The sequence below is a fragment of the Sphaeramia orbicularis genome, chromosome 8 (genome assembly GCF_902148855.1).
Source record: "Sphaeramia orbicularis chromosome 8, fSphaOr1.1, whole genome shotgun sequence".
Classification (NCBI taxonomy): Eukaryota; Metazoa; Chordata; class Actinopteri; order Kurtiformes; family Apogonidae; genus Sphaeramia; species Sphaeramia orbicularis.
In genome coordinates, this window is record NC_043964.1 from 43,540,654 (window position 1) to 43,568,637 (window position 27,984).

The 27,984-nt window shown below is 39.1% G+C and overlaps 1 protein-coding gene across 1 annotated transcript in view; it reads right to left on the reverse strand.

Annotated features, from left to right (window-relative positions):
• The window catches only part of usp43b (ubiquitin specific peptidase 43b), a 109,020-nt gene extending 81,394 nt beyond the window's left edge, over positions 1–27,626 (reverse strand). Inside the window, exons 1-2 of the mRNA XM_030142061.1 lie at positions 26,722–27,626; positions 20,235–20,381 (exon numbers count right to left, since the gene is read on the reverse strand). Of these exons, the coding sequence (XP_029997921.1) occupies positions 20,235–20,381; positions 26,722–27,456 (882 nt within the window). The 5' untranslated portion in view covers positions 27,457–27,626. The remainder of the gene's footprint in view (positions 1–20,234; positions 20,382–26,721) is intronic.
• Between the last annotated feature and the right edge of the window lie 358 nt (positions 27,627–27,984).

A 27,984-nucleotide genomic window follows, 5' to 3' on the forward strand; every position in this document is an offset into this window, starting at 1 on the left:
TCTTTTCCTTTGTATTTTTATTATTTATTGTTTTTTGTATTTATTATCTTTTTATCCTTTGCTGTGCAGTGTTCTTGGGTTTCACGAAAGGCACTTACAGATAAAATGTATTATTATTATTATTATTATTATTATTATTATTATTATTATTATTATTATTATTATTATCATTATTATTATTATTATTATTATTATTATTTTTTTTTTTATTATTATAATACCTGCGCTGCCCTGTTCTTTATATAACAGCTGTGATAATATCATAGACTAAGAGGTGGATGGAACCACCATCACATCACAAGCTTTGGGGTCTGGGTCGAGCAGAACACAGAGACACTGCTATAACACCATACAGAACATTAGTGTGGCTGCAGTAATAAAGTTATACACTCTTGTCAGCACAGACTGAGCAGTGGCTCATGTTACTCAGCTGCAACCGGAAGATATGTGTGGCTTTTCAAGCTATTCAAGGAACTGCAGGATTGGACACTTCCACACTGGCTTCATTTTACAGTGTATTTTTCAGTTTCAGATATCATACTGTATATACAGGGTGTCCATAAAGTCTCCTTACAATTGAACAGATGTATCATAAAAGCAAATGAATAGACAAATCTGTGGAAATTATTACAAAATGAAAAGTAGATACTGAAGTTTTGGGCTCATTTAAAACACCTCTATATGGGCACCATTAGTTGCATGAAGCACATCCAGACAGTAGTGGATTTGTTTCCATGTTGGCTGTATCATAGCCTTATCAACAGTGTCAATGGCGTCAGTGATCTTTTGCTTCAGGTCATTGATGTCCCGTATATTTGTTCGGTATACAGCATCATTAACGTAACCCCATAGAAGGAAGTCCAGGGCAGTGATATCTGGTGAACAAGTTGTCCAGGGAATTGGGCCATCCCTTCCAATCCACCGGTCTGGAAATGTTTGATTTAGGAACCCACCAACATGCAGTCCCCAGTGTGATGGTGCACCATCTATCTGGAAAATGCTGGTTGTTTGAAGGTCATCTACTTGTGGTGACACATATTCAGTCAAAAGGTCAAGGTAAATATTTGCACTAATTGATTTCTCACTGAAGAAAAATGGACCAATGGTTTGATTGCACATGATCCCACAATGTGATTAAAAACTTTGAAAACCACTGAGTACACAGAACAAATTAACATATCTCATCAATTGCTTTTGTAATATTTTTTTTTTAAGTTGTAAAGAGACGTTGTGGACATGCTGTATAATGTATCAACAATATATATTTAACACCTCTATCTACTCTTATAACAGGAAAGAGACGACTTGTGTGACTGCTATCCCTGACTAACTTGGTGATTCCCAATGACTTAGCATTCACTCCGAAATGTCTTTGAGCAAAACATCAAATTTCCCTCTGGCTGCCTTCATTCTGATCTGTGCTCTGACCTCGGCATGCCAAGGCACAAACAACGTAATGAATTTCTCACAAAGTGATCAATAGAGTGTCACAAAGTCAAGTTTGTTTACGGTTGAAAGCTGAGTTGCATAGCACTTTAGGCTGCTTTGGAATCACTTAAAAATCTCTTTTGAAATGTTTCCAAGATTTCAAAGCAGCTCTGATCAAACGAGATATGTGAGGTGGCCGTGAAATTTTGGTACATGGGACATCATTCATTTACAAATCTGGCATGAAGTCATTAAGTAAGTGAAAAAAAAAAACTTTAATTATGACTCGTTCAGTATGAGTAATATTGTCTGTTTGATACAGATACCAGTGGTGTACCGCTCCTTAGTTAAAATATGTACATGGAAATGTTTATACTTATATTCTATTTAGAGTTAAAATGTATTCTGTTTTTTTCTATATTTTAATACTATTTTTTACTATTATCATTACTGCACCATAGAGCCTTGGAGTTTTTGTAATTTCAGTTTTCTGTATGCGATGTACATATGGCAAAACTGACAAAGTGGACTTTGACTTGAAAATCTCTGGAAAAAATGGTAGCATTGTTTTAAAAGTGAAACATTCACATGGAAAGTCAATTTGTATCCTATAGTGAAAGATGACCCTGACTGTTTGATTGTTTGTTTTATTTCAGTCTAAAGAACAAACACAGTCCACAGATCCATCCAGTCCGTAGATCCAACAATCACTCTATGAAACGAAAATTTCTAAAACACACTTCACTAATTAAATAATAATAATAATAATAATAATAATAATACATTTTATTTGTATAGTGCTTTTCATATAACTCAAAGACACTTTACATGCAGCAGATAAAAACAGAAACAGACATATTAAAACAGATTAAAAGCAGGTGCAAAAGGCAGGTATACGAATATAAAACAGTTAAACATTAAACATTAAGATTAAACATTAAAAGCAATCTTAAATAATTAAATAATTAATTTATACAGTCAGACTGAAAAGGAGTAGGCTGAAGCTTCCTGGCTTTTTTTGCCTACCCTTTAAACATTATCTTCCAGCACGTCCTCAGTTTTCACAAAACACAACATATTCACACCGACAATGAAAAACAACAGAAATGCTGAAATAAATATTAAATATTGCATGCAAACTTAAGACTCCAGATTTCAGAAATCCCTCTTATTTTGCTGTATATGAAAGGGAAGTGAATGAGAAAGAGGGAAAAAAAGGGTGAGATGTGGTGACAAGAGCTCAGACAAGAGGAAACCAAAATGAGAAGCTGTGCTCTTGTGGCCTAAAAAAGTCTTACACCACTGTCAACACAGTGAGTGGCAGCGCAACGGCCAAAAACAGGGAGAAAATGCACAACTCAGCTCATGTCCTCCTTCTAAAACATGACTCATCTATGAGTGACGGGTGTGATTGTGAAGACGGGAAAACAGATAAGGAGTAGCTTAGTGTGACTTGACCAAAAGCCCTCCACAAACCATCCAAATAATCTGACCTAACAGTGAGTCATTATTACAGGACACATGGTGACTAAGGCTGTAAAAGCAAAGTTTGACTTTGGGAAAGTAATACAATGAAGTCGCTCAGAGAACAATATGGCCTGTCTCGTCTGCTTTTACAAACTTGTTTTTCTTTCTACCTTATTTTTTTACTCACATTAAGGACCAACCCAGGTTTACACATCCTGCCACTGTGTATTACCACAAACCAAAACACAGACAAAAGACTGACTGGATTTAAACAGTGTTTGCAGTCATGTGTTCAACACTGGCTTTTGTCCAATGCGTTCTGGTACAAGCATCAGCTGGGATGACATTGGTCATGAAGTGCATTTTCAAACCTGAGAGTCTGAACTGAAGGTTTATATTTTTCTTACTTTGTGTAAATTTGGTCTGGTTAGTTTTGCTTCAACACTACATATTTTGGAGTGGAATAAACACTCTGCATCATACACCCTGGGGCGCCGATAAGGGGGGTAGACATGACAAATTCATGGGGCCCAGTAGTTGAGGGGGGCCCATTGAGCTGTGGAAAATTTTGTGTCAGATACGCTGCATAAGAGAGGTGTACAAGTTGGGAGACGAACGTTGAAAGAATGTTAAGTTTTGTTTTCACAGTATCGTAGGTGACCTTGTCTATGGACTGCACCCCCATGTACAACACCCCCCCAGTCCGACAGATTGAGAAGATAGTCTATTTATGTAGGGTCCACAACGATTATGCTTCCATGGGGCGCATAACTGGTAGCGGCTTGGCCTGTAATGGTACACAAAATTTTCGGTTTGGTACGTTTTTGGTTTTGAAAGCCACGGTTCGGTTTTTTCAGTTCGGTACTGGAAGAAAGAAAACCCCTCAAAATGTCTTTAATGCATTTATGAATTTTTTAACATTCTTCCACCAATTTTTGGAGACACTAGAATATAGAAAAAAAGGAATAATATAATTCTGCTGCTATAAATCAAATAGAAAATAAAATAAATAAAATATTACTAAATGTATTTTAAACATTAGTATTGCACTTTTCCCTGAAAAGGCATTTTGAACAAACAACAAGAATCAAATCATATTTCTGTCAGTTTACATTCTGTATAAAAATAACAACAAAAAAATTCCACATGAAGCATAACATTAAGAAGCGGGCAAACTGGTATTCTCTTTTAACAAACTGAAGAGCAACATTGACAAATAAATTAACCTAATTATTTATTTTAGGACAGCTAGCAAACTGTTTATGCCACTTTGTGTGTGTGTGTGTGTGTGGTGCGATTAGTCAAAAACACGGGGGGGGGGGGGGTTCGGTCCATAACTAATGTAACTAAAGCTGAAACAAAAGTGAAACTTTACATCCTTTCAACACCTTTCCAACTTCCAACTCCCGGGTTCTATTCCTCTATTATACAGCATGTGTGAGAGACAGACAGACAGAGAGAGAGACAGAAGACAGAGAGAGAGAGAGACAGAAGACAGAGAGAGAGAGAGGCAGACAGACAGACAGACAGACAGACAGAGCTGGTGTAAGTGTTTGAGAACTACCATAGTTCCTAGGGGCCAAACAGCGTTTGTCTTTTCTTCTCTTTCCTCGTTGTTGTCTTTCACCTGAACCCAGTGATCCCAAACAGGACTGTAATAATGAGAGTCCTCAATCTCTTCCCTTCAGGTTGACATCATATTTCATTTTCTTGTTTTTTTAACCCTATGGCAGCAGCTATTTCATATTTCGGGTCATTGTGCGCTATTCCAATATGTGGAACTTGTGTGGATTTAAAGTTCCGCATTGAACAACGTCTTTCGTTCCTTTTTCTTTTTCTCAACATATTGTGCTGTTTCGGTACAGCTGTGTACCAAACTGAACAGGTGCGTACCGCAACGGTTCGGTTCGGTATGTGTAATGTTACAGGCCTTGTAGTGGCACCCCTGCATACACCTATATCCTACAGTCACCTATACCTACAGTGTCTCCATATACTTGACAGTAGCTGAGTTTCCATATAATTTCAAGTTGCAATATCAAAAATGAGAATTCTTACATAGTTCCAGAAACTGATTCAGAGTGGATAATCCAGGCTGCGATGTGTCTCCAACCACTAGTGTTGCAGGCTACTGAAGAAGCAGAGCATTTTGTTGTGTTTTCCCTATAAAATCATGTCTTTTTTCACAGGAGAGACAAAAGCCACTTTTACACAGAGATCCCGGAGGTGAGACAGGCTGGACTTTTACCCAGCAGACCTGCGTTCCGGAATCAATGGGGCAGTGACGCAACGCAGCAAATAGTGTGACTCATAACTTGCACATCGGAAATGCCCTGAGCATAGCCTCTTAACTATCCTCTACAGAGTCGACCCATCTTTCACCGTTCCACAAATGATTGCATGGATAGAGTCCTCTGCCCGAAGTGACAACAGCTTGTGCATCTCAGCATCTTCCCAGTTCGACATCTTTCTGGGCACGTTGATATGTTTGTTTACTGTACACGGCCCACGCTCATTTTTAAATCCCCTGGCACAGGGGTCGCACATGCAATACGTCATCAAAATGTCACACCTTGGTTGCGGAATGAGAGGTGTACCTTTTACATAGCGTTCTGGAACCATGATTCCACCTTTATCACGGCTCTATTACTACCTCCAGAGGCGTGACAAAGCCGCAATAAAGGTGAGACCAAATGATCCCATCATTTCATATACACACAGACATCGTTCCGGAATAAAGGCGGAATATTTCTTAAACAGAAGTGCTGTGTAAAAGGGGCTAAAGGCATAATCTGTTCCCCTCATCAGTTCACTTCTCTACCCATTGTATCAGTGGCTTTTTTCTTTATCAGAATGTCTGGGAAGACACAGCAAATAGCCATTTCCTCCATTCTCATTTACTGTTTATCAGCAAATTTATCCATTTCCATAAACCTTTTCATAATGTGCATTAACCCTTTCATGCATAGTGGTCACTACAGTGGACAGCTGTTTAAAGCTGTTCTCATTACTGTAACTTTGCTGTTCTAGATCAACCTGATCTGCACTAACATGTTTGAGTATAAATATTAATTAATTGTAATTGTTTTCTTTAACACAAAAAAGTTTTTTCCTTTTTTTTTTTGCATATTATCTCCATGAAGTGAGTAATAACTAGTATTATATTATGTTAGAATGTAAGAAAACATCAGATTAGCAGCATTAAAAATGTTTTTATTTCATAGTTTTCACACAGTATGCCAGTAAATACATGTTTCTGTGCTTCTAAAATTAAGCGCATGGTGTCCACCTGAGTGGACATTTTGTAACTCCATAAAAATAGGTTCATTGAAAAAATGTCAATCACATTAGTTTTTTCATGCCTAAAGAGGAATAAAAATACTCGGGGGGGGGGGGGGGGGGGTCTTGACTAAGGTTCTCATAATTCATGCATCAAAGGGTTAAATATGTTTAGATTAAGGTTAACTGTTTCTATTATCCCTGTAGGGAAATTCAGCATTCTGCATTTTACCTATCGTAATACACACATAGTACCATTAGCATTAGCATTAGCACACAGTACACATTAGGAGCAGGGAGCTGCCATTGAAGGTACTCGGGGACCAACTCCAGATCTTTATCAGCACCAGGGTCAAAGGCACTGCCAGGAGAATTAACCTATATGTACCTGTTTTTTTTTTACTGGTAGGGAAAGCAGAGCACTGGACAAAACTCAACACAGAAAGGCTCCCGTCTGACTGAGAATCAAACCTGGAAACCTCTTGCTGTGGGGTGGAAGTCCTGACCATGCCAGCACACCACTCAAAACATGGAAATGTTATGGAAATAATACACCTATTGATTGGTTTATAGACAGACGTATCATGAAGTGTGATGACTGCATTTTGTCAATTTGGCTCATTTTTAACTTATTCAGGCATTTTTTTTTTTTTAATTCTTTTGTCTTTTGGTGACAACATCCTTGCATTCATAAACATTTTCTCACAATAAATGAACTGAAACAGCTGGATAAAAAGTTGTCAGATGTTTGATTAGACCAAAGGTGGGCAGACTGTGGCTCTGGGGCCACATTTGGCTTTTTAGCCATTTTCCAGTGGCTTTGTCAAAAACATGGAAATGAATAACACTTATGTTTTAAGCATTTTGACGTTAGTGTTGCAACCATAAAGTCAAGCTGATGTTACGCAGTTGTAAAAAATGTATATTATATTCTATGTAGACTATACTATATGAATCCAAAAGTAGAAGTAGTGGTAGTAAAAGCAGACTTCTTTCTTATTTTTATGACATTGAGGGCATTCATCTGTTTATTCCACTTGAAAGAAAGCTTTCACTTACTAGTCAATTTTTGCTGCACAACATAATAATGACAAATGACAGTTTCTCATGTAGTCTCCACTTTAAGGTAAAACATATTAAAGGCATTTTTTGGCTCCAGAATTTTTTGTTCTGTCTAAAGCCTGGCTGTGTCATCTGCATCATGTCTGGGGGAAGTTTCACATGAATAAATATGATGAGTCAGAATGTCTGCACTAAATGGAATAGGTTTGAATGTGCATTAAGACTCATTTATGATTAGCTTACTTTAACAATATTTAATACAACCTAACATAAAACAAGTAAAGATTTTGTTTCCCCCATTTCAGATTAGAACAAACTGGTGGTGATAGCTACATTTTAAGCTGCACCCCTCCTCCTCCTCCTCTTCTTCTTCTTATGTCTAATGAAATGCCAGTGATTCCTGGAGAGAAACGCCACATTTAAAACAACATTCTCCTTACAGTGAAGAACAGACTTGGGACAAATCTCATCAAAAACTACCTTACTGATGGCACATTTTGCTGGTTAATTTGGTTTTGTGAAACATCTCGTGAAAAGATTTATCCCACCTTTAAGAGCGCGGCAGGACACTGAAGGGGAAATTAATTCTAATGAAGGGAGGGTGGCCTCCTGAGCTGATGAGGTTTATTATTACCCTCCTGCTTCTGCGGCTGCTGCTGATAACTGTGGCAGCGCAGATGAGAAGAAAATGACTACTCACATCGACACAGATACACAGCAGCTTCTGTACCTGAAGATTAGATAGTGTTTAAATGGCTGACAATCAGCAACAGCTACATTTATACAAGGTAATCATGTTTAGAAGGGATTCCGTTTTTTTCTCTAGTCATTTGATTGAAGCTCCCTTTTGAAAGTGGCATTGTTTGTGAGTTCAACAGCTGTCTTTTTTTTAATCCATTCATCTTCACAGGCGGATTCAATTTGGCATGAAGGGCACGTCTCCCTGCTTAAATTATTTCTATCAACATTTGCTTAAATCATTCCAATCAGCCTAGTTTCAGGCAATTGAATTGACATAGTCTGTGGAAAGCCTCCACTCAGCAAATGTGAATCACACTGAGGTCCTAACTGTCTGCCAATCAAACATGGGTCTGGCATGATTTGTTTAACCCATAAAGACCCAGTGCTACTTCTGTGACAAAAATGAATATTTCTCTCTATTTAACCTTTCTTATGTGTTTTATCACCATTTACTATACTATCCTCTGCATTTTGCATTTTTAAAGTGAAAGTCAGGTATTTTCCTATATTTAATTTACAGATCATGTAGATTTAATCTAAAGAAAAAGTTACTTCATCAACAAAATATATCATTAATGCAAATAAAACAAGTGTCTCCATCCACTGTCATTTATCAAACTCTGTGAATTTTACTGGTGAGCCAATGCTGTAGAAGATGATGGTGTTTCCATGTTCACTACGGAGCCTCTGAACGTCCAAATAGATCATATCTGATGACCATGAAAAGATGACAAACTGCATTTTATGCCAATTATTTACATGTATTGATAGGATTAATTTATCAGAAGTTATTAAACATTTTAGATCAGTAGATGATTTTAGTTGCCACTGGCTGTTTGGGTCTTTATGGGTTAAGTTTACTTGAATAAAGAAAAACTCTGCTGATTTAACTATATTCAGAAACAATATTAAGCCTTTTATTCTCCTCAAACAAATTTTGAAGATGACAGTTCAGAAACGGACTCTTAGAGCTTTATATGCTGCTGTTTTAAAACTTTTCACTAGTGAATATTTAACTTTTTAGGTAATTAGCCCCTGTAGCCTCTGTCTGAGCCTCTGAATTGAAAATCAAACAAAAGCAAATTGTAACCTTATTTCCTTTTATTTAACAGCCCTCCACAACTTAATGAGAAAATGTTTTTCTGGGCTGAGCTCCCTGCAGAGCGTCAGTGCCATTTATAGAAATGTCCTTTAAAATGTTCCTTTAGTCTGTGGTGATGCATTATGTTGTCTAAAGCAGTCAGATAGTTGCAGCCTAATTGTGTCTGTGCCCCAGACTATCAAACCACGTCCTTTTTTAGCCTCAAATCCAACTTCCTTGACTGACAGAGAGAGACTGACTGCAGATAATGTGTCATGTGTTTCTATTGCAGCAGCAAGTCTTTATTAAACACATTAAGTTCACTCAGAGGAGACGAACACACAACCCTCACCTCTGCATCTGTGGGGGGGCTAAAGGCTCGTAGCCAATCAGCGCTAATCTTTGAGGCGAGGACCTCAAACACAGCGTGGTCATATTCGGACCCTGCCCTCTGAGCTGCTTTTCCAGCTGGGTGGCTCTGATCCACAGGAAGCCATTTCAGCTTGGTGGGGCAAACAGACTCAAAGGCAGATGGGGAAAGGAAACACACACATTCACGGAAAACACACAGGAATTACAACAGAATCCTTCACATGAAGCTGACAACAGCAACCGCAGCACTGACCACACACAGGCAAGTCTACTGCTCAGCGCAGGGTCAGAGGTGCATTTATGGACTCACAAATAGAAGACATGAAGAGGTTGAAAGCTTTGTTTAACATCTGGTCACTGTCTGGATGTGCATCTAATTTAAGTGTGCACTGTTCCACGACACAAATTTCCAGGAAAAGGGAGGAAAAGAAGGCACAGTTTCAACAATAAACAAAGGAGAGCCACATAGTAACAGTTTTATTAAGGTGAGGCTTTACAGCCACTAACAAGAAGTTTACAGTGAACCTAAAGTTTTAGATGAAGTCTGGCCTCCATTCTGAAAGATACTCCCTCTGCACTAACAGACTTCCCTCATTTGTCTATAAGTCTATAAGTACCAAAACCATTGCTTTCTATGCAGCAGGTATCTATGGGTAAAATAAAAATGGAACATGTTTGAAAACATTCATTCATTCATTATCCGAACCTGCTTTATCCTCACTAGGGTCATGGAGGTTGCTGGAGCCTGTCCCAGCTACTTATAGGTGCAAGCGGGGTACACCTTGGACATGTCGCCAGTTTATTGCAGGGCTGAATGTTTAAAAACAGCTGTGAATAAAAGAGGTGAGTTTTCATGAAGTTTCTGGTGATGCACAAATAACATTTGTTATTTAAATACAGTAATTTGCATTGAATGTATTTCTGTATTTTAGATTTAAACAGGTTCCAAAATTAACATCCGCCATGCACAAAGGAGGATAGATTTAGCATTTGAAGAAATGACAGGCTTGGAAACCTATTACTTTGTCACTTTAAAAAACACAAATATTTACTCCTATAATCAATTCTATACATGTTTTTTTTAAAACAGTCAAGTTTAGTTAGATTGCTTTCTTATTTTCCTGTTTCTACAGCACATTTAATACCACATTTCCACAAACAATGGCCATGGCCTTTATTTTTTCAACTACACAAGGTGTCAGGTTTAAAGGACACCTGCATTAGATTTTAATGGATAATAATAATAATAATAGTGGCTTGGATTTCTACAGCACTTTTGAAGGCACTCCACTCAAAGGACTTCCATCCATCCATTATTCATTCACTCTCACTCACTGGTGGTGGTAGCGAGGCCGCCAGTCCACACCAACTGCCCCTCCAACCACCACAAAACATTCATCACCAGTGTAATTGACACTAGAGGCAAGGTTAAGTGTCTTGCCCAAGAACACAATGGCACATGACTAGGACAGAGCAGGATTCGAACCAGCAACCCTCTGGTTATTGGACCACAGGGGTGTTATCTCCAATTTTCACTGTTTAACAGGAAAAATTGGTCATAAAGAATCATTTTGATCTGCCCTTGTCTGCGTTGTTAAAGTTACTGCTGTTAAAACAAACTAAACACTTCCATAATTTAATCAAATTAAAAGCTCTGTAGTGTTTCAGTCAATAGAAACCACAGGGTTTAAAAGCACTTCAGTGATGCTTATAAGATATTAAAAACTGGAGAGTGGGTAAGGTATTACCATTTATGCACTCTGAGTGACTGACATCAGTGATCAATGATACTTTAGCTCAGTAACCTAGAACAAGACGGTTGAAAATAATGTGTATATTGTTGTTGTGCTTAACTACCATAAAAATATAACAAGCTAAAATCATAACATCCCATTTGTTTTTACTCAGAGATTTTAAATCTTACAATAGAAAAAAACATCTGCAAACATCAAAATATTCTTGTACAAGTGCCCAGTGGCTGCAGCATTTCTAAAATGATTAAATGCTAAAATTATAGCAGATATGCGTGCAGTTTAGCTTGTCCAGTTCAATTTTAGCTCACCAGCCAACAGGCCCTTCTCCAAAACTACTGATCGGATTAATTTCAAATTATATAGGTAGCTTCATTAAGACAATGTCTACAAAGGGTGTTCACAGTTTTCAGAAATTTTTGATGAATTTCGAAATATAAAAAATTTGCCTTTACTTATAATGGGCCAGATTTTGATGACTATAACATGAAAATGTCAATATGGTTACTACTGAGCACTGATAGGAAGTCATATATGGATTACCATGTAATTAGTTGAGTTATCCTCCAGTGAAAGTACCACCCACTTCTATCGGAAGCGTAATCTCCTGCATCAAGACCACAAGACTCTAACATCATGGCAGAATCTGACAACCTCACAAATTCAGTTCTTCCAGCTGTCAGCTTGTCTGGTTATCCTAAAAGCATTAGCTCTCTGTTTTAGCACAAGTACAAGAAAAAACGCTTCCCAGGTAAACAGTATCTGACCCTAGACTCATTCAAGTGTGCAGTAAAGTTCAGGTAAAAGGTCACCCCAGCTTTCTCCATTTCTTCAGATAATGATAAAAAAAAGCACAATTTACTCTTTAATACTCATGTTTCCAGAGTCACAGTATTCCACAGGAGTCTTTGTGTCATGTAGAATAAAAAAAGTCATTCCTCTACTGTTTCCCCATTTCTGACTGTCAGTCCTCCTTACCGTTTTCCCTTACCCACTGGCTCGCTATTTCACCGTACTTCAAAGAAGTCTCACCTCTTCTTCTCTGTACTAGGGTTGCACAACAAGTGTCTCTTTCTTCCTCAGACTTACACAAAGAGCCACATTCATGAAGCCAGGAAAGGAGGAGAGAGCTGGAGCCTCACACTCACACTGTGTTTCCTAAGTGATAAACGATCAACAAACCAAAATGTACAGTGCATGAGTCAAAGCCAATGGTAAATGTTAGAGTGTGTGTGCTATATCTCTGCTTGTGTATGCACAGGATTGTGAACCATCACCCTCCATAACAAACACACAATACTTGGGCTCAGACTACAAACCAGTGTGACACTCAGTGGTTGTGACTACGCAGACAGCCCAAGGGGACTGTAGAGAGTGGAGAGAGTGGGCGTGGGGCTTTCCCTGTTACACGCTTCTCTTTGGGCTTGCTAAGTGGTAACTAAAAACACATGCTTAAAAACAATTAGCACAGAATCCTGAATTAGTTAGAAGAGGAGGATGGAGCCTGTCGCCTCCTCGGCTGTGAGGAGAGACGTGTATGGACTAGTAAACGGGGCTGTCGCCTCCCATCAGCCCCGCTGTGACCCTGGATGACTCTGTGAGGCTGCCAGCACCACAGCTCCAGCAGGGTGGCAATGGAGAAGATTAACACCAAGGAGGTCCGACTAACAAACAAGTAAACACAGAATATCAGACCAGATTCTAAATGACCCAGTAAAGTTTGAGGGATAACACGAGTCCATTGGCACCATGATAAGAGGCTTCCAGTCTCAAAATATTATTAGTAATGAAACTAATTAAACTAAGAAATGTGAAAAAGATGAAAAAAGGCAATCTGAAACTGTATTCTGTAAATTAAAATAACTAAAATATACTGACATAATAAAGAAAATGTCTGGTTTTTGTCTTTTTTAAGTCTATATGTGAGGCTGGATGATATAGACAATTATACCCAGTCTATTTTGTAAGGACAGTGATAGATACAATATATTGCATGTTTTTTTTTTGTTTTTTTTTTCTGAAAAATGTTTCCTGTAACTAAACCTTATATAAGTATATAAAACTAAAGGTTTAGGTGAATGACAATTGACTACCTAGTGTAACGTGAATATCTTATAGACCTACACTAGTAATGTTGTGTCAATTAGGCTATACAAATAAGGGAATAATATATAGGAATTAAATAAAATCTAGCTTGATTGTTCTGAAAACATGGGGGTTAAAGGAAAATGTTGCTAAAATAAATATGTTAAATAATAAAAGTAAATCAATAAATAATGAGCTGTTCCAGACATACTCTGCACTGGCTACAGTACTGAGCCATGTTTATCAGAAACATTTTGGTTTTCATTAACTATATATTGCATAGAACTGGGCAAATTCAGTGCTACTGCAGCCAGACTTCACACTTTCTGAACTCATCACCTTTAGTGCTAAATTGCCATAAAATGACTATAATAAACTCAAAAGCCTCACAATATTAAGACTACAAAACCCATAATGCAAAGCTCTGTATAAAATACACTAAACCAATACCAAAAAAAAACAACAAAAAACTACACTTGGAAAAAAATTGAGGTTGTCTGCACCTTAAAGTTTTATTATCCAGGTTGCTTATCCAGTTCTGTTTTATGTCTAATTTATTATGTATAATGTGCTTGCTCTTGTGTTGTATTGTGTGTTATGCTCTATCATCTGTCTGTCTGTCTGTCTGTCTGTCTGTCTGTCTATCTATCTATCTATCTATCTATCTATGTACCTACCTACCTACCCACCCATCCATCCATCCATCCATCCTTGTTGACATACAGCTTTGGAAATAAATGTAAGGCCATCTGTGATTTTCTGTAGAAATGCAATGCAACATGAAATGTTTTTTCCATCATGTCTGCCCTTAATTTATATTCTAGCAGTTATTTAGAAAATTGTTATTGCTGTCATTCATTTAACTATAGCTTTTTTTCAGTCCATTTGTATACCAAGATATTTCTATCACTTTTTTGCCAGATTTTTGCAAAAAAAATTGAAAGTACTCATAGGTGTTGTTACTCTGTTAAGTGTAGATGATGATGATGATGATGATGATGATGATGATGATGATGATGATGATGATGACGATGACGATGATGATGATGACGATGATGATGACGATGATGTGAGTGTCAGTGGGACTTTGACACTCAGCTGCCCTTCCCCTGCCCTTACTGAGGCCCTCTCTGCCCCATACAAAGCCTCTTTGTGAGTGGGGCACTGATAGTGGACTGCATACCACAGCTTTACTGTACAATCTGACAGAGGTACAGTACATAAGCGCTACGAAGAGGCGGCACTGAGAGTAAAGCAAGGAGGACACTATGATTCATGGGAAGACAGAAATAATGGAATGATTTCTCCTCCTGTTCCTGATACTGAGCAGACGCCTTTCTGACCACATGTTTCCTTACTGATAAAACTGAAATCCATGACAACCTTAGTGTCTTCGAAGAGCCCACACTGGCTGATGGCAGAAGGCCTGGACAAACATAAGAGACAAACGTCACAAGAGATTTTCTGCTCTGGACAGAGGCCACAGTGCTCCTCTCCTCTCTCTGAATATGTATTTACACAGAGCATCTTAATTTACAGCGTCATATACTTTTAAGAAGATCTTTAATTTAGCATGTCCCGTAAAATGGGACAAACACTAATACGCACATACTGTAATACTGCATCTGCATTTTTCACACAACGCTGAATCTCCAGCAACCGAGATACGGTTTATTCCAGACATTTGCTGACTGATTAAGAAGGGTGCAAAATGTTACATCTGTGTTCTTATGACTGATAAAAACTGCACAAACAGTACATTCTCTGTAAAGTTTCAACACAAGTGAAGTTTGTTTTGGAGCCTGTGTTGTGCTACGATATTAAGTAACTACATTTCAGAGCATTACACATTGTTACAGCAGTAGCAAAGCAAAGCAAAGAAGAAGCTCAAAAGAACGCGAGAAATAGTGGTTTATGCATGAAATCATACTTGATACTTCTAAATAGAAATCTATGGATATATAATGTTATCATGTAGGGAAAAGGAACTCACATTTTGAGAAATGTTTCTTGTTTTCATGTTGCTATGACATACAAACTTCATTCATTCATTCATCTTCTGAACCTGCTTTATCCTCACTAGGGTTACAGGGGTGCAAGAGCCTATCCCAGTTACATATGGGCGAAGGCGGGGTACACCCTGGACAAGTCACCAGTTCATCACAGGGCTGACATATAGTGATGAACAACCAGTTTAATGTCATTTATTAAGATTCCCATTAGCAACTGAATCATCAGTTGCTATTCTTCAGGGGGTCTCCTCTACATTATACATTACAGTTTTAAATATTTTACATTAATCAATCAATCAATCAACCAATCACTGTCACATTCACACCTATGGGTGATTTTTAGGTTGATCAATTTATATCTTTGGACGGTGGGAGGATGTCGGAGTATATATAGAAAAGGGTGTAAAACTTATGCTATGAGACAGCAGAGAAGGTTGAATTCCTCCTGTAAAAAATAAGATGAAATAATAGAAAAATAAAGTATGTCCCATAATGTTCTTTATTATTTTTCTCAGCCTATCTAAAAATTGTTTAAAAAATTAAAGCTCCTCAAGTGTACATTTAAATGGCAGTGCTGTGGTGCGGTGGTTAGCACTGCAGCACTTCCTGCCAGTGTCCCTGAACACAACACTGATGAAGATCTGGAGTTGGTCTCCAAGTGTCTTCAGTGGCAGCTCACTGCTCCTAATGTGTGCTAATGCTAATGCTAGGTACTGTGTGTGTATTTGGAAGGGTAAAATGCAGAGACAGAATCTCTGTATGGGGCTAATAAAGCAAGTAATAGGCACTCAAAGTGTTTACACTGAATCCATTATTCATTCACTCCACATTCACACCACTGGGGGTGATAATCTACATCTGTAGCTCCAGCTGCCCTGGGGCAGAAACATGGCTGCCAATCCATGCCAACGTCCTCTCTGACCACTACCAAACATTCATTCATACACTGGAGGCAAGGTGGGTAAAGTTTCTTGCCCAAGGACACAACAGCACTGGGATGGAGTAGGATTCGAACTGCCTACCCTCTGGTTACTAGATGACTTGCTCTAATGGTTAACCTTTAACCTTTTGTAAAAGTAAATTCCTGATCACATATTTGTGTAACAGAACTGAATTAAATCCAGGTTTGAGTAAACTATAGGTTCAAATCATGAACTCTAAAGTTGAAGTTTTAAAACTTGGTGAAACATGATATTAAAAGTTAAACCATCTTTACTCTGGATTAAAAATGCAACCCAGTGAGTTCCAGCCATTTACTTGTTTCTGACTAACTTTTGTTTTTGTTGTCCTAAGTCTCTAAGGACACGATTAAGTATTTTGAGTTTGGAAAGGAATTTAGAAAAATGGGACCCATTTGAAAGGGCTGTTGTGTTGAACTGATTGTTCCAGTGCAACTGTCCAAAAGAGGCCTTTGATATGGGCGCCTAATGCTGCAGTAGTCATGGATACAGGTTGCTGCAACAGTCTGCAGTAGGTTCACACCACATAACTTGGCAATTTTACCCTACACAACTCTATGGTGGAAATATCCAACAAGCAGACTATCTCCAAAATACCACCAGCCTACGTCCTGCCTTCACAAAACCAAATGTCACAGCTGTGAGTTTGTCTCCACTCCAAATAGTATTGGCCTGATTGTTGACTAGTCAGTCAAAAATGTTTGAAAACAGTTACAGAAAACAGTGTTATTATAAAAATGGAGCTCCTTGGTAATTCAGTCAGGCAGGAGTCAGATCTAGTCATAAGCCCCCTCAGTTGCTTGCAACTTCTATCTGTCCCTCCCAATTATCATGCTTTAGAAGTGAGGCAGTGTTCATTCATTGCCTGCTCTGTGTTCACTACATCACTCCTGCATCGGCTCACTACAGATCTGAAACTCACCCCCCCACTCCCGAGATTCCTCCTGCATTAGCAAAACAGTTTTGTATGTTGTTATTGTGTTTGTTCATTCAGATGTTGTGACTCTCAGGGACTGTCAGTGTCATGTGTGCTCCAGAGCATCATTCAACAAGAGACATAGCCGAACGGAAATTTATGTCATTCCATAATAAATGCTCAACTCTGATGAAGGTGTCCTGCTTAAAATATGGTCCGGAAAAATCTGCAATGTTCTACATGGAGATTATGCAAGGAATCGATATCACTCATTTGTTTCTGGAGTTGGAGCCTTAAGCCACTGATGTGCCCACATTTAGAGAAGGTGGAGGTAGGGAAGCCAAGTATGACAGCTGAGCTAGCACGATGCTAAGTTAATGATATGGTAAAACAGTAGTCCACAGAACATCTGTGTTATAGAATAATTTAATGAGGTTGTTAGTGTAACTTCATAACCACAACTGCTGAAAAGCTGTCTAAGGTGAGCAAGTCATCAACAAAAGCCTAACACAGCTGACATCGTCTGGAAGTCGTAAAGTTGTAGAAAAAGGACATCCAGGAGCTCATACAAGAGGGTATATTTCAACTGAATGACATCAGAATGACCCCTGGAAAAAGTTATTGAGTTGATGTTTCAAAGGAGAAGTTTAATGCAAATCTATGGGCTTTCTGCAGCCAGTATCTAGCTAGCATCTGTGGTATTCCGTTAGTCTTGAATATCCAGACTTATCTCCACACTTGGTTAGTTCTGTGCCAGTGCTGGCGATAGGGCTGCCACCCTCCACTATAGTTTTTAATAGGCATAAACATTATCTTGATAGATTGTCTAAGTCTTGGGCAACATTGAGCGTAGGACGCTGCAACAGTGAATATACAAAATAGTGTAGGGAGAGAAGTTATTTTGGTTGAACATGTGCATATAAAATGACTAAATTTTACAAACAGAAACAACATATAAAAAATTGCTATTTTCAGGATGTAGTTGCAGACCATAGGTTCATTTTTTTCCACAAACTTCATAGACTTGGAGAGTGATAATGCACAGTGTATGGAAGGAGGATGATAATCTAGCAACTGCCAAATAGAAATATTCAGTCTTATTCCAGTGGAGTACATCCAAAGAGCCAAAAATATAAAAAACAATCAATACACGACAAAATCTAAACAGGCTGTGATATGCTGCAGCAAAAAAGGGTTTTGGGCTTCCATGTATCACAGTACTAAAATTCTTATTATGTATAAGTAAGGATTAATGGAGGATTAGCCAATCTTTTTTCTAAGGTTTATGTCCTCCACACCTCTGTCCCCCCACGGGGTGTTAACAAGGTGTGGTGACATTTTTCCTCGGGTGTTGCAGACTCATCGTGACAACCCTTATCACCATCTTTCCAGCCCCAGCCCCCTGCAATGTCCTCTGCAAAACCACGTGTGCTCAAAGACACTGTCCAGACTCCCTGCACACCCTCGACCTCACCTCATCGCTCACATTGGGACTGAACTAAAGGGCACATTATGCTCCAACAGAGATGGAAACTTACTTTCTTGTGATAACAAAGTATTCTGTACGAAGATCTGGATAGACAGACAAATCTGAATGCCAACTGAGAAAGACAGACGTCTCACTGGCTTATTTATTCACCAACATGCTAATGGAAGCTCTAAGTGTCAGCTGCAGTAGAGGAGAGAACCACAAGCTGTACTTAAACCAGCAGCCGAGCTTACACCCACAATCTCAACAATGTTTTTAATACGACCTTGTCTTTATAATGATATGCCGTGCTGACATTGCACTCTTAGTGTCTCAAAAAAACACAGAGCTTTTTCTGTTTGCAGAGGTTATATGTCAGTCATTCAATTTTCATGAGAAAAAGGCATATTATATGTAAAATGATCTGAGGTATCACCTTGGAATGTAAGAACTCTTGATCTCATCTCCTCAGTGATGAAACAACAGGACAGATAAGTGCAATCAGTACCCCTGGAAACTAGGAGCACACAGAGTAGATTTATTTGTAATGACTCACCACCAGCCAGTGTAGTACATCTCATAAATTATGCCAGTGGTTATCACCCCGATACAACTACAAAAAAGGGGGGATGTATATTTCAAAAGTAAAAACAAGCATGTTTTTAATAATACATGAACGCTCTTGCCTTAATGGCTCACAGCAGAGCAGTTCAAAGTTCCATTCAAGGAGAAGTGGGATCCAGCATGCCTGCAGGCCTACCTTCAGGAGGAGACGTGCCGAGTGAAAATCAAATGCTAAATCGCCACACTTGTACTATCCTTGTTCCAAAGTGGTGCGTTAGACACAGAGCAAGGGTGCACATGTAAGATTACCACACTGATTTTGGTGGCATGAACTGCAGAACAAAGTTTACAGCTCAGAGTTAACATCTCAAGGCTAACTGTGATGGTACTGTCTGTGAAATGATTACATTACTGATATTTCATTGCATACTAAAAGAAAAAAAATCACTGAATCGCTAAAAGAAAAAAATCCAGTGTGCAGTGTTTTTTCACATTTGCTGAACAGGTGGAACATGTTGGAACAGCTGATTAATGCTCTGAACCAAGACACCTAACGGGTGCAAAAATGAGGGTCTGGTGAGTAACATTTAGAAAGATCTAAAGGTACATTGGTGCAGGAAAAGAAATACAACATTCATAATTAGAGTTAAGTTATACAAAAATGAGGATTCTTCTGTTTTCGTTACCTTGGAGTGAGCTGTTTGTGTCTCCAAGGAGGCGAGTTGGTGTTCACAGGAGCTGTTATGTTGCAGTAACTTGGATTTCTTTCGTTTTATGGTGGGTGGCATCCAGCATTTTCATTTTTGTCTTTATTCACTTATACAAATATGATTATGAAGTCATCAGACTATTTCTGTGATCAGATCCTCTTAAATACCCCCAACTCACACAGACTGAACCTGTATTCAGGCTTGTTTTAAGCCTGACTTTATCTTCATGAAGTGATATCAATCCCGTATGAACTCATAATGACTCCACTTCGACTAAACAACAGTATATTTCCACGTGAGAAGCTGAGGGCATCCTGCTGACTGCTGCTTCGGTCTTACCTTTCCAGGCGCTTTGATCTTGTTGTTGTTGTTGTGGGAGGCCAGATTGACATCTTCATGGACACGGTCCAGCAGCCACAGGAGGAACTCCAAGGCATCATGTTGGGAATTACCTCGAAACTGGGATCCATATTTGGATACTATAGTCTGGAAAAGGGAAAGAGGACTGGATGAATGAACAGTTTACTTTGTTTTAACAGTTTGGTAAATAAGGTGTATTTTTTGATCTGTGGAAATGGTTCATTGTTGTAAAAGGCATTAATGTTTAGTATAAATAACTACTATATGTATGATATATTTTCACACCATTTTCATCACAAACAGTGGTGGCTTACTACCTTTTACTGATGGTGGTTCCCAGAGCCAGAACAGAGTTAGGTAAGACTGCATTTAGATATACAGCCCCCTCTGCATGGAATCCCCTGCAAAACAACCTAAATCTATCTGAACTTGTTACTATAGGTGAATTTAAATCTATTTTAAAGGAGTGTGAAATCAATGAGCTTAGTCAATGTAACTGTTTTTAAACTTACACAAATGATTGTTTTGTTACTTTTGATTGTAAGTTTTTGTATTTTGTGTTGGTTATGTCTTGTCTTGTCAGAAACTGTGTGTTTTGCTGCTTTTCTTGGCCAGGTCACTCAAGCTTAAAGAGGCTTTTTTATCTGGTTAAATAAAGGATATATATATATATATATATAAAAACAAACAAAATCACAGGAAACTATTGGTTTTCCTGAATTCTGTCACAATTAAATGTATCTCCATGTGTTTACCATCTATACACAATGTGTTTACTGGTTGTGACAGCTCTGTACAACTGAAGCTCCTGAACGGGCGGCTCTCCATGGCCTCTATAAAATGCTGATCAGAGAAATTCAAGAACTGCATATTTGCACTGATGTGCTGCCCTCCCTTCCTCCTAGTCCACATTTTGATATAGAAGCATTCCAGATTTCAGGCAAAATCTACCTTAAAGGTTAAAAAACACATTACTCTTCATAAAGGTTTTACTGCCTCCCCTCTTTTTGTGACAGCATAAAGTGAATAACATTCTTCTTTAAAGTGGGTTGATGTCTACTTAAGCTCGCATACAGTGTAGTGTGACTTCAGATGTGAATGGCACCAACTCAATTAGTCTCGAATTAACTGCTTGAACTGCAGCTGCAGCTTGGAGAAGCACAGGCAGTGATGAGAGAGATTATAATAGAGGGCCGTAATCATAGCTTCATAATCCAGCAATCTGTGATATGCCTCTTATAGCTACTACACCATAATGTGATGTAGAATGTTGGATGAAAAAGTCAGAGAAGACATACAATAATACTGAATTTAAACATGCATTGAGAGCTGCGGTATCCTTCAGCAATAAAGGAATAATGCAAATAATACAAATATAAAGCTGCAGTTGTACAATCTTGAACTTTGATTATTACAAACAGTATATTCAGGTCAACTTTCCTTCAAAATATTTAAAAATCTGTTCTGTAAGAGTGATAAACCCCATTGGAAGTGGAGTCAGGACTGCATCTTCAAAGTCTGTACCGCAACGTAATTACCGACAAAAGCAAAAGAAGTGAACATAAAAATTCATAAACAGAGGAAAAACTGTCTTGGCAGAGAAAATAAAGTTCTCTAATCTTCCCTTCTGATCTTGTCTTGAAAGTGAAAGTCTTCCTTTGCCTCCTCAATTTAAAAGTCAAAAAGTGATGAGTGTTGTTATTCAACACTGGATCCTTACAAGGAACGGTGAACATCTAGCGGAGAGATCTAAACTAGAGTAAGAAGACATCTGTGTGTCTCCACTGAGGAATTATGTTTTATTACATGAAGAGGATGTACTGTTCACTTATATTACAGTTTAAACAGAATACACTAGTTCGAACATTATGGGTATACTTTACATACAGTGGATGGATTTTCAAAGAGTTTGCATGATATGTTCTTCCTTCCATACTGGTAATGTAATATTGCCTCTGCACTGTGAAACTGAAGAACTTAAGGACACTTAACTCACTGAATAACTCCCATCTTTGACATTATTTTTTTCTCAGCAGATCTCTTAAATAAATGCTCCTCTAATATACAGATTGCTCTGCAGGACTACTGTAATATTACCCCTGCAAACCTTGAACACATACTAACCTAAATCTGTTGTGCAGCTAGTCATTAGATGAATGTAATAACAGTAATTACCATCAGCCTTTTGAAGGTGCCAATTGTCTCAATGATACAATAAAGGTTGTGAAATAGGTTGTGTAGTTTTGCTGCTGTCTGTCATGTAATGGCCAAATCTGTGCTTCTCATTTTTGCTGGTAATGTCTGTGTTTCCTGTTAATTATTCAGCATGCTAACTGAAGGAGAGAACTGAGGAAACACTTTACATGTTCCCTGAGCTGTATAACTGACTGCAACCAGTAACATGGATAATCATTAAAGCTCAACTCAGAGACGGCAAATATTGACACATACCTGCGAGCAAGGCCCGCTGTCGCCGTGATGAGGTAATCACAACACTGATTTAACTGCCTAAACTAAGCCATCAGTACTGAACGCAGGGAGGACGACATTCCTGTGCTGACATCCAGTCTGCTGATCTAACTCCCTTCTTTCTCAGGCCTCTCATGTTATGTAAACCAATACATGGTTGTTGAGTAAGTGTTTGAGTTTCAGGCATTTATCCCTGTCCAGGCCCCTTGTGCAAACACACCTTCCTGCCAGGGGGCATCCAAAAAATGCAAAAGAACTGTCCAGATCAAACGCACACATGTGCCCCCCCTTTGGAGCAGAAAGTCCACCCTTTTAAAGTCTGCATCAGCGACACATCTGTGAGGGTGGCACACATCCAAAGACAAAACGAAAATTTGACAAAGCAGGACATTAAAGCCTAATTTTAAGTGACCGTTTATGAGCGCTGCCTCCTTTCCTTTCACCTCTCTTGTCCTGCAGACCAGGTGGTACAGGAATGTGGATGAGTGCCAGGAATTCAGCAGGACTTTACGTTTGTTTTTTTTCTCCTTCCTGGGACTCTGCGGCCAGCTGACCTGTGCAAAGAGGCCACTGCTGATTCATTGAGTTTGGAGAACTTTTTCTTTTGATCAGACACAGATAATTTTACAAGAGCGGCAACAAAAAACTGCACAGTGAACATCCTGTCGCAAGGGTAATTGTCAAAAGAAGAGATCCCTTTTAACACTTGCTCTTTTATCATTTCTTATCAAAATTCATCTGATGTGAAGGTGCACTATGTTTCAGTCTCTTTAATCTGCTTGCTTTAGCTGTACCTTTCCAATCCCTTTTGGACCAAACACCTGATTTGCAGAAGCCTGAGCAGACTGATAATCAGCTTCCAATAACCATAGATTACTAAGGCTATTTAAGTGAAGACCAAACCTTTCTGGTGGATTGTTTTATTGGGTTGTGCTGTCTGGGGTTCCCGCAACTGGGAGCTAAATACTGCCTCTCACACATAAGCCTCGGAGCTATCTGATTATTTTATATGCTTCCCTGCGAGCAGCTGTGGTATTACTCAACAGGCAATTTCAGGAGGCCTAGGCCGCATGAACTCTGGACCTCCTGTGATCACAGACCACAGCCAAGAGGCAAAGCAGTGAATATGTGTGTGTGAGAGAGAGAGAGAGAGTGCAGTCTAACACAGGAAACATCTCATCACATACAAAGGGGAGTGCTTAGTGCTTTTCATTCAATCTACCTTTTAATCTTGGCAACATGTTTCCATGCTTTCCCTTTGATTGTTGTCCTGAAAATATCTGCTATCAAAGTCCCACAAGATAAGAGGGAACTGGAACTGTGGAACTGAGGACTTGTTTGCAGCAAGAGTTCTGGTTGACTGGATTTTTTTAATGTAAAAATTGATTATTGATATTAGAGACTGTCACGGCTAAATGTTACACAGAGGACCACTGCCTTCTTCAGTTACAGTGTGAAGAAAAACATGAATGTGGTTTTACATTTAATGGCCACTGTTATATATTTCAGCAGCCTTTTCTTATAGCGCAATTAGCATTTCCAAGAATAGATCCATTGTGGCCTTTCTTTGTTCACCGCTGCGTATTATCTACTACTTGCCTTGAACTATAGCTCAGACAAATCCAGAGCAAAAAGCTGCAGGCAGATGAAGTACGGTAGCTTTTTCCCCCCTATCTTCAGCGTGGGCAGAGTAGGAAAGCCTGAGGGTCTTCTGATAGGGCTCTGTCACAGCCCCTGATTCTCAGAGTAGGATTCTTAAGAAGGAAGTGTTCCAGTAAATCACCCCCCTTCCACAACTTAGTATACCAACAACTGCAATACAGCAGCAATGCAACGTCTAAATAAAAACTAAGGTTTAGCAGTTGCCTTGTAACTAACTTCACCAACACTGACTGGGAGTATCTACTTTCTAGCACCGTGCAGAAACACTGTGAACGTAGGTACAGTAGCACACACACTACTTTGTTCTGTGCTTTGTTCAGTTTTGATATAACTAAAGCTGAAAATGTCTTGCATTGCACTTCAGTCAGGCACCTGCTGACCGTGTGGCCTGAGACTCCAGTGACACTGAGCCACAGCCTCATTATCAGCTGGCAGGAAAACACTGAAGTCACAGGGCAAGGCGCTAATGCTTGTTATTGCCTGTGGGAAGAGAATGGCTGCAGTGCTATTGGTACAGTAGTCAGATGATGTAAGACCTGTGGCAGACTCTTAATATCTGACTGTTACAGTAGGATATTCTGTGCACTTCATAGTGGTCATTGTGGTCTAATGGCTGCAAAACATCTTATTGTGTTTGACTGAAAGCTTACTCTGAACCCTGCATGACTGTTATTATTAAGGAACTCATCATCAGAGAAACAAAGATAACTTTTTTAACAATGTGTGCCAGTACCCTGCACCTACTCTGTGCTATAATATACAGTTACAGTCCAGCTCATATCTACATACAGACAACACAGTGGTGGAATTATTTTTAAAGTATGCAGAACAGTTACGCAGGTAAAATTGCTAATGAAGATACTACACTACATGTTAAAGTTCTGCACTCAAATTTAAGTTAACTTAAGTATTACCAGCAAAATGTACTTTAAGAATGGAAAGTAAAAGTAGTCACTATGAAGTAAAATGGCCCTCATTCATGTTTTACTGCTGCTGCATTAATGTGTATGTTACATTTTACTGCTGTGAATGTTTAAGGCTCAGCTCATTTAACAATTTTATACACTGTTGACGGTGTAATCTATGGCAATGCATTATATTCTATGAGATCATAAGTTTGTGGCATCACTGGCCTCTGAGGACCATGTATTTCAAAAATTCAACTTCCCATGAATTCAGTAAAACAGTCGATGTATTTTCCACCTGATCCCAAGAGTTTATTTAACTAAAGAAGAAGGGGTTTCCTCATATTTTTACTTTACTGAAGAGACTTACCCCTTTCAACCATTACATTACTGCAGTGTCAAAGATACCACTACTGACATGAAGTCTCTGATCAGTTTTCTCAACTTAACAAATTTCAACATGAACTTCTATCCTATGCACGTACTGTAGCAAAAAGACTTGTTTTAATGTTTTGGAAAAAAGGAGAATTCCCATCATTTAAATTATGGTTGAGAGAAAGAGTTACTCTCATTGTTAAATAAACTGCATCAGTTCAAGAGCTGGCATCACCTGTCTACAATATATTGATAACTCAGTGTAAATAGTGGTTCAGTATATGTGTCCTCCCTTGTTGTGACAAGATGGTCCTGGAAAGAGGGATGTGGGATATAAAAGTGTGTGTTTTTATGTTTGTATTTCTTTTTGATTGTGTTCACTCTGTTTATTTATTTATTTTTTTAAAAAAAGGACAGATTGTAATAATGGATGTTTTTCTGATTAACCCATGAAGACCCAGTGGTACTTCTGTGGTAACCCTTAAATGAATTTCTCTTTCTATTTAACCTTTCTTAAGTGATTTACCACCTTTCATTATATATTATCTTTTATAATTTTGTATTTTTCAGTGAAAATCAGGTATTTTCTTATATTTAATTCACTGATCATGTTCATAAAAGCTCAGATAAAAGTTGAGAAAGAAACAGCAAAAACTGAAGAAAAAGTGACTCATTCAGCAAAGGCACCAACAACTGAAGGTAAAAACTAGTGTCTCTATCCACTGTCATTTATCAAACTCCATGAGTTTTACTGGTGAATGTATAAGATGAGGGTGTTTCCACATTCACTACGGGGCCTCTGAAAGTCCAAATGGGTCATATCTGATGACCACGAAAAGATGACAAACTGCATTTTACACCAATTATTTCAACCTATTGACAGAATTAGGCGTTCAGAAGTTATTGAACATTTTAGATCAGTAGATGCTTTTTTGGGTCTTTATGGGTTAATTCCTCAATAAGAAGATTGATGAAGAAAAGCACCTTTAGTAGAAACCATTCATGCATGCAGGGGTTAAAGCACTTGGATGCAGTGTTTACTGGATGCTGGGTACCTTGAAGTCCACGGACAGCTGTGGCGTGTACTCCAGAGTCCACAGAGCCCTGACTAGAGATGCCAACTTGTCTGTGACTTCTCCCTTGGCCAGCCTGGTGTCATCCGTTTTCAAGAGCCCGTTTATCCCGCCCTGACTCAGGTCCAGCTTGTACCGCTCCAGACCCAGGTACTCTGCCAGGAGGTCCGTGTTGCTCAGACACTGGACCACGGCGTTCATGAAGCAGGTGTTCCCGTGGTTCTTCAGCCCCAGGACCCCGGGGATCTTGTCCCCGTATTGGTAGAGGAGTTTCTCTCTGCCGGTGCAGATGGAGGAGGACGTGCTGGAGGTGTTTTGGACCAGCCGGTCCCATGACACCTGTGCGTCCTCTTTGATAATACCTGAGTTGGCGCTGAGGGTGCAAGGTGCGCCATTCCCAAACCCACCGTCGTCATCCTCCGCGTCCTGCGTGTCCCCGTCACCAAAGTGGGTGAAAGTGCCTAAAGTCTTGATGATTCTGTTCATAAAACTCCCCACAGACTTCAACGATTTCTTTCGGAAAAGCTTCCCAGGTTTGGGTTTCTTCTCTTTGCGCTTCGTCAGCATTTCCTCCTTCATTTTACTCTGTTTCTCCATGACAGTGTTTCCTCTAATTCCACGTTTATTCTGATACCCGCACGCGTGTAAATTCCGTGTCACTCCTGTGCCAGTGCCCCCTGTGATACCAGAGGGAAAAGCGCGCAGAGGTGACACCATCGCGGAGCCAGGATGCACAACAGCGCATTGTTCCACCCCGCGCAGACCACAGACCTTCCACGTACATCTCCACACTTACTGAAGGCGTTCATTCTTGCTCCGACACCGCTGTCACGAGCAGCATCTGGTCATCCCCGGTGCACCGTGACCCGCTCCGCCGTCCAGCTGCAGCACTGTGCACTCCCCTCCCATCGCTCCCAACTGCGCCTGGAAAAAAAAAGAAGAAAAAAAAAAAGAAAAGCTTGTGATTGTGTGGACCGCCCCCTCCCACTTCAGCACACGGAGAGAGGACAGCATTAATAGGATGAATAATCCACGCAGAATGTGTTAGACCCTAAACAAAAACAGTCAGGACACAAAGCGCAAAAGTTTGATGCGGTTTCGTTTTTACCATCAGAAAAAGAGAGAGAGAAAACTCTAAACAAACAAACAAAACAACACACAAACATTCAGCTACTGATTAAAGAAATGATCTTTGCTCTAATAAATGCTCTTTCAGGCCGATAACATTAACCCTAAAGATCATCC